At 38.3% G+C, this 16,740-nt stretch overlaps 2 protein-coding genes across 4 annotated transcripts; one reads left to right on the top strand and one right to left on the bottom strand.

Annotated features, from left to right (window-relative positions):
• Nucleotides 1–6,411: 6,411 nt before the first annotated feature.
• Nucleotides 6,412–8,579, top strand: LOC120069951 (pentatricopeptide repeat-containing protein At1g20300, mitochondrial). Its single transcript, XM_039021795.1, has 2 exons — nt 6,412–8,202; nt 8,346–8,579. Exon 1 carries the CDS (start codon nt 6,539–6,541, stop codon nt 8,141–8,143), a length of 1,605 nt encoding a protein of 534 aa, XP_038877723.1. The 5' UTR covers nt 6,412–6,538; the 3' UTR covers nt 8,144–8,202; nt 8,346–8,579.
• A 496-nt stretch (nt 8,580–9,075) lies between these two features.
• Nucleotides 9,076–10,225, bottom strand: LOC120069952. Of its 3 annotated transcripts, none has more exons than XM_039021797.1 (3): nt 10,051–10,225; nt 9,654–9,782; nt 9,076–9,548 (listed from the first exon to the last, which is right to left on the bottom strand). In XM_039021797.1, exons 2-3 carry the CDS (start codon nt 9,763–9,765, stop codon nt 9,406–9,408), a joined length of 255 nt encoding a protein of 84 aa, XP_038877725.1. In that variant the 5' UTR covers nt 9,766–9,782; nt 10,051–10,225; the 3' UTR covers nt 9,076–9,405. The 3 variants fall into 3 exon arrangements, with proteins under 3 accessions (XP_038877725.1, XP_038877726.1, XP_038877724.1); XM_039021798.1 differs by having other exon boundaries at nt 9,654–9,769; XM_039021796.1 differs by having other exon boundaries at nt 9,654–9,773; nt 10,051–10,223.
• Nucleotides 10,226–16,740: the final 6,515 nt, after the last annotated feature.

Here is a 16,740-nt window from a genome sequence, read left to right as displayed (position 1 = left end):
AATGAATCGAAGTCGTGCCTTGACTTGTGAAGACGAAGTGAAGCTACGCCTGACTTGTGAAGAGAAAACGAGTCACGCCAGACTATTGGAGACGAAGCGAGTCGTGTCAGACTTTGGAGAAGAAGCGAGTCCGCCAGGACTTTGGAACGAAGCGGGCCACGCCAGAATTTGGGAGACAGTGGGCCACGTCAGACTTTGGAGACGAAGCGGCCATGCCAAACTTTTGGAGGCGAAGCGGACCATGCTAGACTTTGAAGGCGAAGCAAGCACGCATACCGACCATAAACTTGAAGATTGAGTGGAGTCGTGCACCCGACCTTGAACTTGAATATGGACGAAGCCATGCAACCGACCTTGAACTTGAAGATGGAGCGGAGCCATGCGCACCAACTTAACTTGAAGATGGAAGTGGAGCCATGCACACCAATCTTAAGCTTGAAGATGGAAATAGAGCCATGCATACCGATCTTGAACTCGAATATGGAGCGAAGCCATGCACACCGATCTTGAACTGAAGATGGAGCAAAGCCATGCACACCGACCTTGAACTTGAAGATGGAAGTGGAACCATGCACACCAATCTTAAACTTGAAGATAGAAGCAGAGCCATGCACATGGATCTTGAACTTGAAGATAGAAGTGGGGCCATGCACGCCGATCTTGAACTTGAGATGGAAGTGGGGCCATACACGCCGATCTTGAACTTGAAAATGGAGCAGCATCGATGGACCCTCTGAACTTGAAGATGAAGAAGCATCGATGAGACTTTCGCGTTTGAGTTTGACAAAGCATTAGCAAATCCTCCGCATTTAAGTTTGACAAAGCATCGACGAATCCTCTGCACTTGAGCTCGAAGAATCGGTGAATCCTCTGCATTTAAGTTAGAAATATCGATAAGTCCTCTGCATTTGAGCTTGACAAAGCATCGATGCATCCTCCGCACTTGAGCTTGAAGCATTGGCAAATCCTCCGCACTTGAATTTGACGAAGCATCAATGAATCTTCGCATTGAGCTCGACTTCGCGACTTTGAGCATGAAGATGGCATTGCAAAGCCTCCAGACTTGAGCATGAAGATGAAACATCGATGAAACCTCTGAACTTGAAGATGGAAGAGCATCCAAGTTTGATTTCGAAGAGGAAATGAAGTGTATTCCAAGTGTGTGCCTTTTATTTACTGTGCTAGCTCCTTACGAGGGATGTACTTCTTCAATCTGTTATGTTGCCCCCAATAGAGATGAACATCTTCAATCTGAAGTGTCATTCTTTTACAGGGACAATCAACATCAATCTTGTAGTATCATACTTAGGTGCTTGTGGTACCCTTTCTGATGAACTAAACTTAAATTTCTTTAAGTTGCCCTCACACCCTTAAAGAAAGGGATCAAATCATGACGTAGTTCAAGATTTTTTTAACTGGACTGAACTTGAAGTTTCTTTCAAGCTACCTACTACCCTTCATAATGATAGGGATCAAATCATAATGTAGTTCAAAAAGAATGTTTTTTAATACACAACTGAACTTAAATTTCTCTAAGTTGCCTGCGTACCTTTAATAATGACAGGGATCAAGTTGTAACGTAGTTTGTACAAAGATTTTTTTTTTGGGAGGGGGCGTTCACATTTTAAGCTCATGCGGGCTAGGAGCATCATGCAGTTTAGGCTCTTGCGATGAGGAGCTTCTTCATTTAAACTTCATAAGCTTTTATTTCATCATGGTTTTGATCATCCTCTTCATTTGTAGGATTCGTCAATATGATGAGCTTTGGCTCACTATCAAAGAACCTTCTGTACTTATGTCAATAAAAAATTTCCTTTTCATTCGTGAAAGGACATGACTGTGAATCTTTTCGCCGTTTTTTCTTAGTAGAATGATGTCGCCTTCAAGATTTTCATCCTTCCTTTAGGTTGATTGCTTGTTATCTTGAGACGATCAAAAGCAGATGCTAAAGTTATTTATGTCGATCATTCTTTGATGTGGATATACTTAGCCTTTTGAAGGCTGAAGTTCGAGTAGAAGTAGTTGTTGGACATTGGTCTTCTTCTCCTACCGTGGCCATACTCAATCTTTGAAAGACTGAAGATCGAGCACTTGAAAGCTTAATACGATCGAAGACAAAAGTTCTTTACTTCATTTCTTCTGAGTCGTTGACTTCTTCAACAGTTATATGATTGTTGTCGACTTCCACTATGCCAACAGTATGACATGCAATAATTTCTGATACTTTCTCTGGATGATTATTAAGAAAGCTTCTTGGGAGAAATTCTGCCAAAGTTATCGGTCGTCGAAATTAAAGGAAGTCCTTGTCTTCTTTCTTAGCAGGCTTAGGCTTCCATGTCATTTTTTTGCCTTTTTTTTGTGAGTCTTGTTCCTTCTTCTATAGCTTCGATAGGAACGCGACTCTTTTTGGGTGGAGTTTGGTTGTCTTCTTTTTCAACAAGTCATAACTATCCATCATTCGTTGTCATCTTCAACGATCTTATCTTTCTTTTTGAAATTTTCTATTTGAATCTCTTGCTGGAACCAGACAACTTTAGACTCGAAGGCTTCGAACTGGATCAAGCTTTGTCTTTAAGCATGGAACACAGACAGTGTTGGAACACTTGAAGTCGGCGCTACTGTAGTATGATTTGTCTGAGCTACTTCATCCAAATCTAGCTCAATCTTCTTTTCACAAGCCAACTTCAGAATTCGTTCCTTCAGCACGAAGCACCTTTCAACTGGTGACTAACGACCTGATGATACTTGCAGTAGTTAGGATCATCTACTTTTCCTACTTGTTCTGACCGCTTGTATTCCGACAGCTGAATAAGTTGCTTCTCTAGCAATTGCTCCAACATATCTGCCACATCAGAGTCAAGGAATGGATAAACCTTCTCTTATCTTTCTTTAAGGGTTGGACGACGCTTCTCGCCCTCATCGTGCCTTCTTTCAAATTTTGTTTTTTTTCCTTTGGAGAAAAATTTTAGCGGGGTAACTTGAACGACCATAGATTCTTTTGTGGTACTATCCACGATCTTTTCAGTGCCCTTGGATTCATTCTTGTATTTTCTCCCTTCAGAGGCTAGGAAATCTTTAATTCTCTTGTTGGTGATGCTCAGCTCCATATCATAAGCGCATGTTACCAACTTCTCAAACGTACGAGGTTTTATCCCTTGTAGGATGTATAGAAGCTCCCAATGCATGCCTTGAGTGCACATCTCCACTGTAGATAATTCAGTGAGTCTATCTTTGCAATCCAAAATCAAAGCTCTCCATTGGTTGATGTAATCGATGATTGTCTCTCCCTTTCACTGTTTGGTATTTGTCAATTCCATCATGCTAACAGTGTGCCTTGTACTGTAGAAGCAGTTCAGGAACTCCCTTTCTAGCTGTTCCCAATAGTCAATCACTTCTGGCTCCAAATCAGTATACCAATCAAAAGCATTTTCTTTCAAGGTACGGACAAACATGCTTGACTAGCTGGTCTCCTCTGGTTCTTGCATTTTTGTAGGTTTCAATGAAGTATGCAACATGTTGTTTTGGATTGCCCTTTCCATCGAACTGCTGGAACTTTGGAGGTAATACCCAGCTGGCATTCTCAAGTTGTCGATTCTCTTACTGTACGGCTTGGAGTACATAAAGGAGGACTGTGATGATCTTCCGTACTGAGCCCTTATGGAGTTTGTAATCATATCCTGCAGCTATTGAATTGACGGGGTGGCAACAGAGGTAGATTGTTGCGGTTGGTCTTCCTGTAAGACAATCTTTCCTTTGTCATTGGCTTTCGTAGCTGGAGATTGACTCGACTCAGCAGTTTCTCAAGCCTGTATTTCATCCAAAAAGCAGAGATTTAATGATCTCGCTCTTCTATTCCTTTCATCAGGCGATTTATCTTTATCTCTATCTCTGCCATGGTCGACTCAGCCGTTACGTTAGTCATCATGACAATCACTACATCAAAATGTGATTCTTTCTTTGATAGATCATTAGCAGAAGCATGGTTGTTGAACAAGGGATTTTCTCTGATGGCGATCCCGCCTTTAGAAGATTCCATCTGTTGGTCCTAGATTTCCTCTGTGATGACAGAGCTTATGTAAGTGTTGCTTGTGACGGTAGCTTTGGATGAAGCTTTCTTTGGTGCCATTTGTATATTTGTCGACTTGGATGACGAGAGAGATGAGAGGTAGAGAGGTCCCACTGGGCGTGCCAATTTGTTCGCATGAGATTTCGAGAGAAATTTATTTTGTGAAACTTCAACTTTGTATTTGTATTAATTTTGTGGAAAGTAAGAACAATATCTAATACATAATATTTTGATGCTTCCAAAATAAACTATAATCTTTAAGCTGGTTGATCTTCCTAAATGATCGGCCTTTGAGCTTGATGATCTTCTTGGACGATCGGCCTTTGGGCTTATTGATCTTCTTCAATGATCGGCCTTTGGGCTTGTTAATCTTCTTGAATTATCGGCCTTTGGGCTTGTTAATCTTCTTGGATGATCAGCCTTTGGGCTTGATGATCTTCTTGGATGATTGCCTTTTAGGCTTGTTGAACTTCTTGGATGATTGGCCTTTGGGCTTGATGATCTTCTTGGATGATCGACCTTTGGGTTTGTTGATCTTCTTGGACAATCACTCTTATCGGTCTTTGGGTTTATTGATCTTCTTGGATGATCGACCTTTAGGCTTGATGATCTTCTTGGATGATCGGCCTTTGAGCTTGTTGATCTTCTTGGATGATTGGTCTTTGGGCTTGTTGATCTTCTTGGATGATCGGCCTTTGGCCTTATTGATCTTCTTGGATGATTAGCCTGTTTGATGATCTTCTTAGATGATCGGCTTTTGGACTTGATGATCTTCTTGGACGATCAGCCTTTGGGCTTGTTAATCTTCTTGGATGATTAGTGCTCGCATGAGGCTTCCGAAGAAACTTGTTTCATGGAGTTGAACTTGAGTTAGTGTTGATGTTGATGTTGATTTGATGCGATGTGGTTCGATCTCTAATACTTGATTCTTTGATTCTCTCTCGGTTGAATACATACGCTTGATGTATAGAAGCGGGGCATGTGGATGTTCTTGAGCTTCGAGTATTGGAAGAATGCTTGTATCTTTAAAGAACTTCAGTCTTCAAGCGTGGTCAGAATGCTTGTATCTTCAAAGGACTTCGGTCTTTAGAATGTTTGTATCTTCAAAGGACTTCGGTCTTCAGAATGCTTGTATCTTCAAAGGACTNCTTGTATCTTCAAAGGACTTCGGTCTTTAGAATGTTTGTATCTTCAAAGGACTTCGGTCTTCAGAATGCTTGTATCTTCAAAGGACTTCGGTCTTCAGAATGCTTGTATCTTCAAAGGACTTCGGTCTTCAAAATGCTTGTATCTTCAAAGGATTTTAGTCTTCAAGCGTGGTCAAAATATTTGTATCTTCAAAGGATTTCAGTCTTTAGAATGTTTGTATTTCCAAAGGACTTCAGTCTTCAAGCGTGGTAAACTTCAGGAGTCAAGGAGTTCTTTGATTGTAGAAAATTCCCTCAAAGCTCTCTGTAGTGTAGAATTGCTGATCCCCAACAAATGAAGAGAACTTCTCTATTTATAGAGTTCTCAGGTGGGCTTCATGGGCTTGGTCTTGGTTGACCCATGGGCCTAACTCTTAGTCCCAATTAGTTGGATTTAGATTTGATTTGACATTTGAGTCAAATTCAACATATTTTTGGGTTTAGAGACTTTAACCCAAATAATAATATTATTAAATTGGACCGAGTTAATTTTATCCAATTCAACGGTCATGATGAAACCGTGTCATCATCGAAATTTGTCTTCAACTTCAATTTGGGGCACATGTCAACTCCTAATTGGTCACAAATTTGACGATTTCAAAATTTCGTCATTAATTTAGCAAATGACGTGGTAGTCCTTGGTTGGTCCGAAATTTCTCCTCCAGTACTAAATATGCAAAATAAGATTTAATTTATTAATTATAATAAAGAGAAAAAAAATCGACCTACCTTTAATGATGGAAGCAACATGAGCTCGTACTCATAACATTTTGTGAAATTTAGGAGCATATGGAGCAAAATGGAAATAATACTAATAATATAACTAAACTAATAAATAACTAAATTAAAAATAACTAAAATTATAATTTTATGGAAATAAGAACAATAGGATTAGAAAATATGATTTAATGGAAATAGAAAATATATAAAATTTTCTTCTTATTCTCACCAATGTGCATTATTTATAGATAAAGTGGCAACTAGAATGTGACGTGAATTATTATAAGACATATAAATAACATGAAAAATGATATGTGGTTTTTTAGACACGGCATCTATTTGTTTTTATAATATTTATAATAAAAACATTTTTAATTTAGTTAGGGCTAGTAGGTATTAAATAAAATTTTAATTTACTTAGGGGTTTAAATATTACAATTCAACCAAATTTTGTATGAAGTGGAACTCTATACGGCAGTAGTGTGTGGCTTCTGCTAAACCCTCCAAAAACCTTCGACTCTGCTACCGGAGCTGACCAAAAACTTCATCGGAGAAGATTCCATTAATGGCTTTGATCAAATCTAAGCCTAATCTTCCTTCCTTTCTGTCATCTCTGTCGCAGCGAATTCAGAATCACCGTTCCTTCTCATCCTGCCCTTCAATTTCAGAGTCTTCCCTTCAAGACGAGCCCGCCAGCGACTCTCCTCAAAATGCCTCGAAACCTGTCCTCTCGCCGGAGCAAATCCAGGCTGCCAACAAATACCACGCCCTAATCAAGGAGTACTACCGAAGAAATCCCAATCCCGATCACACTCCACCTTGCCCTAATTTCACCATTTCCTCTCTTTCCAACGACCTGTCCCAAATCGCAGCCCTCCATTCCATCTCTCCGGCTGTCGTTCGTTACGTCGTCGAGAAATCTGGTGCCGTCCGTCATGGCATTCCTTTTCTTCAAGCCCTCGCGTTCTTCAACTGGGCGACGGCGGTAGAGGGTTTCGAGCACTCTACACATCCATACATCGAGATGATTGACCTTGCCGGTAAGGTAAGACAATTCGGATTAGCGTGGTATTTGATTGATCTAATGAAAGCTAGAAATGTAGAAATTACTGTTGAGACTTTCTCGATTCTTGTGCGGCGGTATGTGAGGGCTGGATTGACGGCGGAGGCTGTTCATGCGTTTAATCGCATGGAGGACTATGGCTGCAATCCTGACAAGATTGCTTTCTCCATTGTTATCAGCATTCTTTGCAAGAAGAGAAGGGCAACTGAAGCCCAATCCTTTTTTGATAGTTTAAAACATAAATTCGAACCTGATGTTGTTGTGTACACTAGCTTAGTTCATGGATGGTGTCGAGCAGGTGATATCTCAGGGGCTGAAAGGGTATTTAAAGAGATGAAGATGGCAGGTATTAGCCCCAATGTTTATACTTATAGCATTGTGATTGATGCATTGTGTAGATCTGGTCAAATTACTCGCGCCCATGATGTTTTCTCTGAGATGATTGATGCTGGTTGCAATCCCAACTCAGTTACATTTAACAATCTTATAAGAGTTCATGTGAAAGCTGGTAGAACAGAGAAGGTTTTGCAAGTGTATAACCAAATGAAGAGATTGGGTTGTGCTGCTGATATTGTTACTTATAACTTCCTCATAGAGACTCATTGCAGGGATGACAATCTTGGAGAGGCTATAAAGGTTCTCAACTCAATGGCTAAGAAAGGCTGCACCCCGAATGCGTCGACTTTCAACCCTATATTTAGGTGTATTGCAAAGTCGCGGGATGTAAATGGTGCACATCGGATGTTTGCTAAGATGAAGGAGGTAGGTTGCAAGCCAAATACAGTGACATACAATATATTGATGCGAATGTTTGCTGAGTCAAAATCTGCTGATATGATTTTCAAGTTGAAGAAGGAGATGGATGAGGAAGAAGTCGAGCCTAATGTGAATACATATCGAGAACTGATATCGTTATATTGTGGGATGGGGCATTGGAACAATGCATACAAGTTCTTCAGGGAAATGATTGAGGAGAAATGCTTAAAACCCAGCATGTCTTTGTATAAGATGGTTTTGGAACAGCTAAGAAAGGCAGGACAGTTGAAGAAGCACGAGGAATTGGTGGATAAGATGGTTGAGAGAGGATTCACATCACGGTCCGTGTAGATTAGCTGACTTCTTTTACGTTCGAACTTGTATTTGCATTCGCAAAAGCTTCGAGACAGGTAGTTATAGTAGTTGGAAATGGTTTCATCGATATGAATCGATGCACAACAGAGGCATCTCACATTCTTTGGGTCATTGTGCTAGTTTCATTTTGCAAGTTTATCCAATTATTAAGCTATTAATTTGATTACTTATGAAGCAGGGATAATTTTGAGATCCTAAAAATGAATCGACTGAGGAATTGGCTTGAAGCAACTCGTCTGGATCTTTACAGCAAAATCAGAAATCAAAAGGTACCGAGACTAGGTGCCTATAATTTGCTAGCAAGCCTATGATTGTCTGTTCGAGAGAACTCTGCAAACTCAGGATGAGTTAATTATATTGGATGTTTAATTACAAATGCTAACTATAATGGATGAATAATTACCCTTTTAAAGTTATTATCTATTTTTCAGAGTATGTTTTTTCTATTCTCGTATGGAAACGGCGCTACACAATAATGGACTGTTTGGGAGGCTGTGATATAATTAGGATTACAAGTAATCAGAGGAGTGTTGGAACACATGATATGAAAATAAAACTCTGGAACAGAATGAATTATTATAAATAATACCCAGAATTGTCATTCTACTCTAAACTCATCCTATATCAGCAAGACAAATAGACCTTAATATTCATTTTAACGGTGCAAAAACATTTAAATTTGACAAAGGAATAAAATATAAAATACTTGGTTTTGTGAAATTAATATTGTTGCAAGCGTTTTGATTTGGAAGTATTATGGTTGATTTTAAAAGTGATTTTAGAATTATTGAATTATTAAAAATGATATTTTTCAATTAGAAAATTATTCTTAAATAGAGTGGCAAGTTCAATATTACAATGGTCGCAATGAGGGAAAATTTTAGTCCTAGTTAATCAGTCCCATGCAATTATCTCTCAACAAATTATTGAAAAATCAATTTCAGCATTTTCCAAACATCAATATTCGAGAAAGTGATTTTTTTTCTAATTTTTCTATTCCAAAATCACTCCCAAAACACACTCTAAACATAAAATCAGACAACATTTATAATTACGGATTCATAATCCACAAAAGGAACAAAAAAAAAAAAAAAAACCTCGACCTGACTATCAAAATCATACAAAAATACCAGAAATTTAAAATGATCCATGTATCGATAATCAGTGACTGAGTGATGAAGATGATGAAAAAACTTAAGAACTGCCCAGGATCAAGATCATAGAAGAAGTAGCTGTGTTTATGAATGACCCTGCATATCCAACATCTCATCTAAACGCTTCAATCTCTCTATTCCTTCACTCACCAGATATCTTATTTTCTGTCTCTCATTGCAGTTCCGGTTGTTCTCCATTTCTTGTCTCATCGTATGCTTCAATTCCTCTGTTTCAAAACACACATTCTCATCTCACCCAATATAAACACCTAATCCAATTATATGAAATTTGAAGAATCGCGATGAGAAAAAAAAAATGCATAAAGCTTCACCTCGAGCATGAACAGGAGCTTTGCGAGCAGTTCTTAGAGCCTGTCTATACAGTTTCAACACTCTTGCCCGGAGAATAAAGTCCTGTAAATCAAGGGAGAGAGCCATGGCCATCTCTCTTCCTTTACAACCTTTTACATTGTTACTTGTAGCCAAACAAAGAATTCAAGAATTTCTAGAACAAATCAATCCAGATTTCTCTGCTTCTGAAGATTACGAGGATTTAGAACATCCTTGATACGCAATCAATAGCTAATTCAAGCAGTTAAGTGCAGAAATCATAGGCAGATTAGGTGTTATCGAACTAATTTCTAAGAAGAGTTACCCTAGGCAGAAATCAATGGCTAATTCAAGCAGCTAGGGCACAACGTAAATTTCTTCGAGAATGTACGAACTTACCCTAGGGATCAAAAGGAAGACGGTAACAGAGTTGGTCCGGTGGACTGCTGCAGATTAAACAGAAGTGAATTCCATGTTTGATTCAATCGAAAGTATATTAATTTCTGTCGTTCCGTTCCGAGTTCTCAGAGAATACAACGACGGAAGACGACGTTCTTCTGGAGAAGACTGGCGTTCGGCGAGTGACTCCCGAATAGTGGGCTTCCTCAGGAAACTATTTGGGCCTGAGACTGCTATTCAGATTGGGCTTCTTGTTTTTGGGCTTCTTCGGAAAACTCTATTTGGGCCGAGCCTAGTATCTAGCAGGAAAGTAGGACTCAGGAACAATGGGCTTTAATCCAATGGAGGATTAAATACTAAAATGGGTACTTGACAAAAATATTAACAAAAGCTTAGCTACTCTTGAAACTGATTTCTTTGTCCTGATTAGATTTTTTAAATGATCCAACCGTACGAAATTTGTGTTTGTTGATGGCAAAATCCTGCCAAGGAAACTCACCTGATTTTCACGTGTCTTCAACAAAGAATTTGTATTTTAGGAGAAGAAATTACCCGTAAGACAATAAAAAGGTAACACACCAATGTGGTGCTTACCACACACTCTGATGCTTAAGTCAGTACTTCGCACAAATGTCATGGTAGGTAGTTTTAGAGAGGAAGTGAGCTTACCTTGCATGCCGCTACCATGCTCTATTTATAGTTAAGTCCTAGAGGTCTTCCTTATCCCAATTGGAGAAGCAGATCTATTTCCTTCTCCTACTTTGAAATCGGACACTTAGGGCTTGGGAACGGCCAACTGAGGATGTTCTAACGAAGAGGGTTGATCCGGATCGACCTTATTATAAAAGATTTTATGGCCACAACTTCGGCCTCTGGGTTGATGCAGTCCTTGGCCTCTCAAGGCCCACCAAGGCCAAAAAGGGCCAAGTAGGCTCTTTTGAGCCCAACTTATCTTCTCTTTATTTATATAGAATTTTCCTGGGTCTGCTCGTTAACTTATGAAGCACAGACACAGATACGGCTATATGACACGGCTACGATTGGATACGGCGATTCGTCAATTTTTTTTAAAAAAAACTAAAATACGGATACGTCTAAGGATGCGTCATTTTTTATATTTTTTTTTAATATATATATTTCTAAAAAACGAAGATACTGATACTTTGAAAATACATTTTCTTTTTCTTTAAAAAAAATCTAGGATATAGATAAATTTAATATACAAGTTAGAAACAATAGAACAAAATAGAATACAAATACTGAAATACAATATAAAAAAGCAACATCTAAGATGTTAAAGTACAATAGATAATAACATGCAATATAAAAGTGACTCATATTGCAAAGAAGAAGAAGAAAAAGATTAAAGGGAGAAATATAAAGATAAACGAAGAACTTCTTCATTGAATTGTTGAAGATATCCAAATGGTTTATATTTTGGTAGACTTTGTGGGAACTCAAATGTGAAGATGGAGATTAGATGATTCTAGTCTAGGGTTTGGTACGTTATTTATTTTTTTTTTTCCTTTTAGTTTTGGACTCAAATAGTGAGCTTTTTAAATAGGTTGCCTAGTTTTAAATTGGGAAAGATTAGATGAGTTGCTTGTCTTTTTTCTTTTAAAAAAAGTACGCATAAAAATAGATACGTCAAATTGCGTGTCAGATATGTATCTGAAAAGTATCTGGAAGTATCAGTATCTGATACGTCTCTGATACGGATTCTTTGTCTCACATGAAATATCTGTGCTTCATAGTCGTTAACCAATCTCAAGTCCATTTCCTAAGCTAGATAACTCTCTTGGTTCGATCTTGACCTTCAACCTTTTGTCGATCTGAATCACCTATAACATTAGTCCCTATACTCATCTGTTGAGACTCGATGGTTTTTCTCGTTGGCAGGCCAAGGTTTCAATTCGGGATTAAAATTGTGGTAGTTTGAGTGTTCTAGCTCATTCTAAGTCTTTTATGGACTTGTTGGTGCTCTCCCTCAAGATGTGCACCTTTTGTATTTTGGGTCGAGCATGTGGCCACTTTGAGTGACTTATTTTGATTAATTCTCGGGTGATCCTTAAATCGTATTTTTATAATGGGTTCTTATCTTTTTAAAGGATCGGTTTTACAAACGTTCGTTAAAATTACTCAGAGTTCACCTTTATAGATTAACTTATGGGATTGTTTAAGTGTACATAATGTACATCTTTTAATAATAATAGTAATAAGTACAATAGTAATAGTAACCTTAATATTGAGGATAACAAGTGATACCAATTTTTAGAGTGTGGAGTGTGCCATGCATGTGGTCTCCCATTGGTATTGTACATTTGTCAATTTAGGTTTGGCTGGAAGTGAGGAGAAACGAATTGAGGGTTATGCGACGTCGATCCTGTTGGGGTGTATGCCCCAAAGCCTTGTAGTTTTATATTAGTTGAATCAATGGTTGATTGATATATCAATTATGCAATAATCCATTAACCTAAGATCCGAGCTTATTGACAGACCTGAAACTTACATTGTTAATAAGCTTCAAACTTGATCAAAAAAAAAATTGTATATACCGAACTACTCTTATTACTACTAAAGCATAGCAACAGTGGTAAGTGTGGGATCAAACCACAAAGAAGCATTGAATTAATTTCTTTTAAATTAAAATTGACTTTGGAAAAACAGTAAAAACGGGATTTTGGTTTTTGATTGAAATTTGAAAAAAATGCAAGAAAGATAAATTGCTAGGGATAAATGAGACGGTAGTTGACTCATCTAGTTCTCGGATCAAGTAATAATTCTATGTAATTTAAATAATTATTTTCCACCAAAGGATCATGTCTTCGAATTATTCACGTATAGCTACTCAATTGATGTGAATTAACTAATCTCTACAAAGGCCGACAATCAATTAATTCGAAACCAATCAAGCGTCCTAATTCATAATTAAGGCTGGAAAGACTATGCCCTAACTAACCTACATGCTCCTAGATAAAATTGGTCCTTAGTAGCCATAAAGAACTAGAAACACATGCATTAAGATTTAGGATTCAACTATGTTGATTATGGGTCAGGAAAAGCCTTTTTCAAATAATCAATTTATTCTTTAAATATAGGTTAAACATGCAATGGAAAGAATCAAGACCAGCCTATATACCTAAGCATGCTCATCTAATCGATGCTACAAGGGTAAACTCAAAGCATGGACGATTACAAGGATACATGCGAGCTTGAATTTAACTAGCAAAGATATACAATCATGATAGGTGTGTCAATCCAACACACAAAAGCAAATCGAAATGAAGCAAGATTCAAAGAAAACACAATTCTTAATTGGAACGCAAAGCTGGACAAAAAAATCATTGAATTACCCAAACTGTTCGATCTAAGAACTAAATAAAGAATTACCTCATCGATTCATAGAAAAACCAACGAGATACGTCCAAATATACATTCATAATCCAAAATAAAATGAAAAACTATCCTAGTGATACTGAAAACATAAAGGAAAAGGAAGAAGTTTTGGTCGTTCATTGTCCTTCATTGAGATTCAATACAATTTTTAGATAAATTGACTTAAAATCGAAGGAGATTATTTATAGAAAATGGGACAGTGTCGTAACGCTAAGGCAGCTGGCCAAGAGCGTTAGGGTGAAAAAGTCCAATGTTGCACTCACGCTCACTTGCATGCGCGCGAGACTCCCTGTTCATTAAATCTCGTAGCGTTGCAACGCTGATGGGTAGCATTACAACGCTACCTATTCTGTCTTACAGCGTTGGACGAGCGTCAGGCTAAGCCAAACCATGAGCGTGGTGACGCTGAAGCAGGTGCATTTCTATCTTTTTGACTCCTTTAAAGTCTGGATGCTCAAATCACCTTCAATTTCCTTTAAATTAACCCCAATCAGCTGCAAGTTGCCAATTCTACTCCTTGGTTGCTCAATACCTACTAAATAGGGAAATAAACACGTAAAATTCGATAATGAGCCCGAATTAAGCTAGGAATAATAGCTTTTTTAAGAGTTATCAAGTACCCCCAACTTAATTCTTGCTCGTCTCGAGCAAAGTAGACACACACAAAATATAATATAAATCAATCAAAGATATGCTAGCTTAATTCACAATGTTGTTACTCCAATCTCAACAGTCAAACCGAATGAAATTTGAAATTAAGAACGAAAATCAATTATGAACGATCAATGAAGCATAAGTTTAAGAATGGTTCTTAATCTATTCATGCATGAGGGAGCCTAGAGTTTTGCTAGTTAAGCTTGCACATCCCGAACGAGTTTTAAAAGGTCCTCATCCCATTTTCCCCTACTCTGGTTCGATTTTCAACCTCGGACATACCACACTTGCAAAAAAGAGGGCAACACTAAAACAAGAGTGCCTAAACACACACATAAAACATAAAGGGCATTTATTTTACCTAGAGGGCTAGCTTTCACACGCACCGTCGGGAACCTATCACTCTTTTCTCGCGGGCCCTAACTAGACACGGCGAAGGTAGCTCTTTTCACCTCTATCCATGTACACACACTCACGAATGCACTATATATATATTGCAGGCACGTTGAAAAATGTCTTTTTTATGCATTTTTCTCCTCTCTCTTTTTTTATTTTTTTTTTAGAATTGCAACTAATTTGCTTTTCTTTCTTTTCCTTTTCTCTTTTTTTTTTTTAGCTCACGGTAGGCCCTATTTTATCCATTTTGTCTAGTTCTGCTCTAAAACAAGTGTGGTTACTCCTAAGTCAATAGTGGACCTTTCTGGGTGACAACAGAAATACAAACAAGATAATCCAATTTTAAGCATGAAAGATACTAATTTTGCAAAAGCAATGACTGAAAGATGCTTGAGAGATAAGATTTTTTTCTTAAATTGGGCTAAAATCATGATCATGTTTTCCTAACGTTCTTTCATGCAAATTTTATTACAGGAAGAGTGTGTCATAAACTATCATGATAACAACAGAGCAAACAAGTTAACAAGGTAATCAAGCACATAACATTGTCCGAGCACAACGCTCAAGGACCCCAAGCTAATATAAAAATTACCCAACAGATACCCCACTCCCAACTTAAAGTAATACATTGTCCCCAATGTATTTTAAATAAAGCTCAATAAAAACAAAGACAAGGGAACAGAAAACCTCCCCTGAAAATGATGCGTGCATAGGATGGTGGTAGTCGGGCATCTCCTTCTCGCTTGATTAGGCTCTAGAGAGGCTTACAAAAAGAGAAAAATAAAAGAAAAACTACAACAGACAACCTATAAAACAAACAAGAAGTTAGCAAAACTAAAAGAAAGAAAAACTAAAAAGAAAAATAACAAAAAAGGAAAAGAAAAAGAAAAGTAAAAATAAAAATAAAATAAAAAGGGAAAAGAAAACTAGCCAGGAGAGTCCGGATCTCTTTGGAATCCAATACTGTCGTACTAGAGGCAGTTTTTGTCAGAAATGAAGTTCAACGTCCTTTCCATTCGCCTCGCCCGACATGCAACCTCGCGACTCACCCGAAGTGACTCAGTGGCCACCCTAAGCACTTCAGTGGCTATCCTCAGAGCCTCCTCCCCGTAGGATTCCTCTGCCACCAGAATCTCATACTGGCCCTAAGGAACAACATCAATAAGCTACTCTACCGCTGGGACATCTTTGTCCTCCTCTTCATTGTCTAAATTATGCCCTTCTGTACCTCGCCCACAAAAGGCGGCAACTGAAGACCTACAGATGGTGGCCCGACGCCTCATCCTCTCTTCGTTGTTGGAAATCTCCACCCCAGACCTATGACACAACTTAGTAATAAAGCTAGGGTGTTCGAAGCTACTAGTGGTGGAACACCGTCTACAACGATGGATCAAAGACCTAATGACTTGACGACGTTGATGGACATTCCTTGGACTAGACAGTACATGAGCTTAATCCGATCCTTCATGACGTCTGTGAGCCGTAGAAGTTGAATGAACTCTAAATCTAGAGAACGAGTGAGTGGAAGCAGATCGTTCCAAACTCCATTGTGAAAGAATAAGAACATTTACAATCAAACAGAATAGTTATGCATCAAAGGTAAATTACAACATGCTTCTAAGTTAAAAAGTAAAAGATTGAGTAAACATACCTTTGAAGAACCCTTTCTTCTAGTATTTCCTCGATCAAACTCGAATGCGTCCAACAACACAAACATAATGATCAAACCCAGTAAATAGCACGAACTGGCAAATACTCGATCACAATCGAGTAAAACTCGATCCTCGGCCCTCGAAGAAAACTCGACACCACCACTCGGTTGATGGAATTCTTATCAAAGAATACCTATGAGTGGAAACAAGATCGTTTCAAATTCATTATGATGGAAATACCGCATTCACAAACATACAACAAGTTATGAATCTACTAACAAATTACGACATGCTTTTAAAACTTAAATACAAAGGAATAAGAGGCATACCTCTTGAAGAACTCTACTTCTCATTACATCTCACTCTCATCAAGGAAAAGCAACTCTCGCTATCGTTGTGCACATCAAGGCTATCGTCCACCAAATCTCGTTGTCGCTCACCACCGGATGGTCTTCTACACGAAATGGCAGCAAGGAGGACACCACCAGTCAGTAAACTCGATATTATCGAAGTGAGAATCCAGGACGAGTGGGCTCTGTTGGATTTGGTGGAGGTTAGTAGGAAACTATGATTGTTTACAACGACCAAGCAA

Source organism: Benincasa hispida, unplaced genomic scaffold, assembly GCF_009727055.1.
Source record: "Benincasa hispida cultivar B227 unplaced genomic scaffold, ASM972705v1 Contig704, whole genome shotgun sequence".
In the NCBI taxonomy this organism is placed as follows: Eukaryota; Viridiplantae; Streptophyta; class Magnoliopsida; order Cucurbitales; family Cucurbitaceae; genus Benincasa; species Benincasa hispida.
Note: the sequence above shows the minus strand (reverse complement) of the source record. Positions and strands in the feature narration are given on the sequence as shown.

Coding starts and splice junctions, on each gene's coding strand:
- LOC120069952 (XM_039021797.1), bottom strand. CDS start 9,765: ATGGCCATGGCTCTCTCCCTTGATTTACAGGACTTTATTCTCCGGGCA. Junction 9,549..9,653: donor AGCTCCTGTTCATGCTCGAG/GTGAAGCTTTAT, acceptor GTTTTGAAACAG/AGGAATTGAAGCATACGATG.
- LOC120069951 (XM_039021795.1), top strand. CDS start 6,539: ATGGCTTTGATCAAATCTAAGCCTAATCTTCCTTCCTTTCTGTCATCT.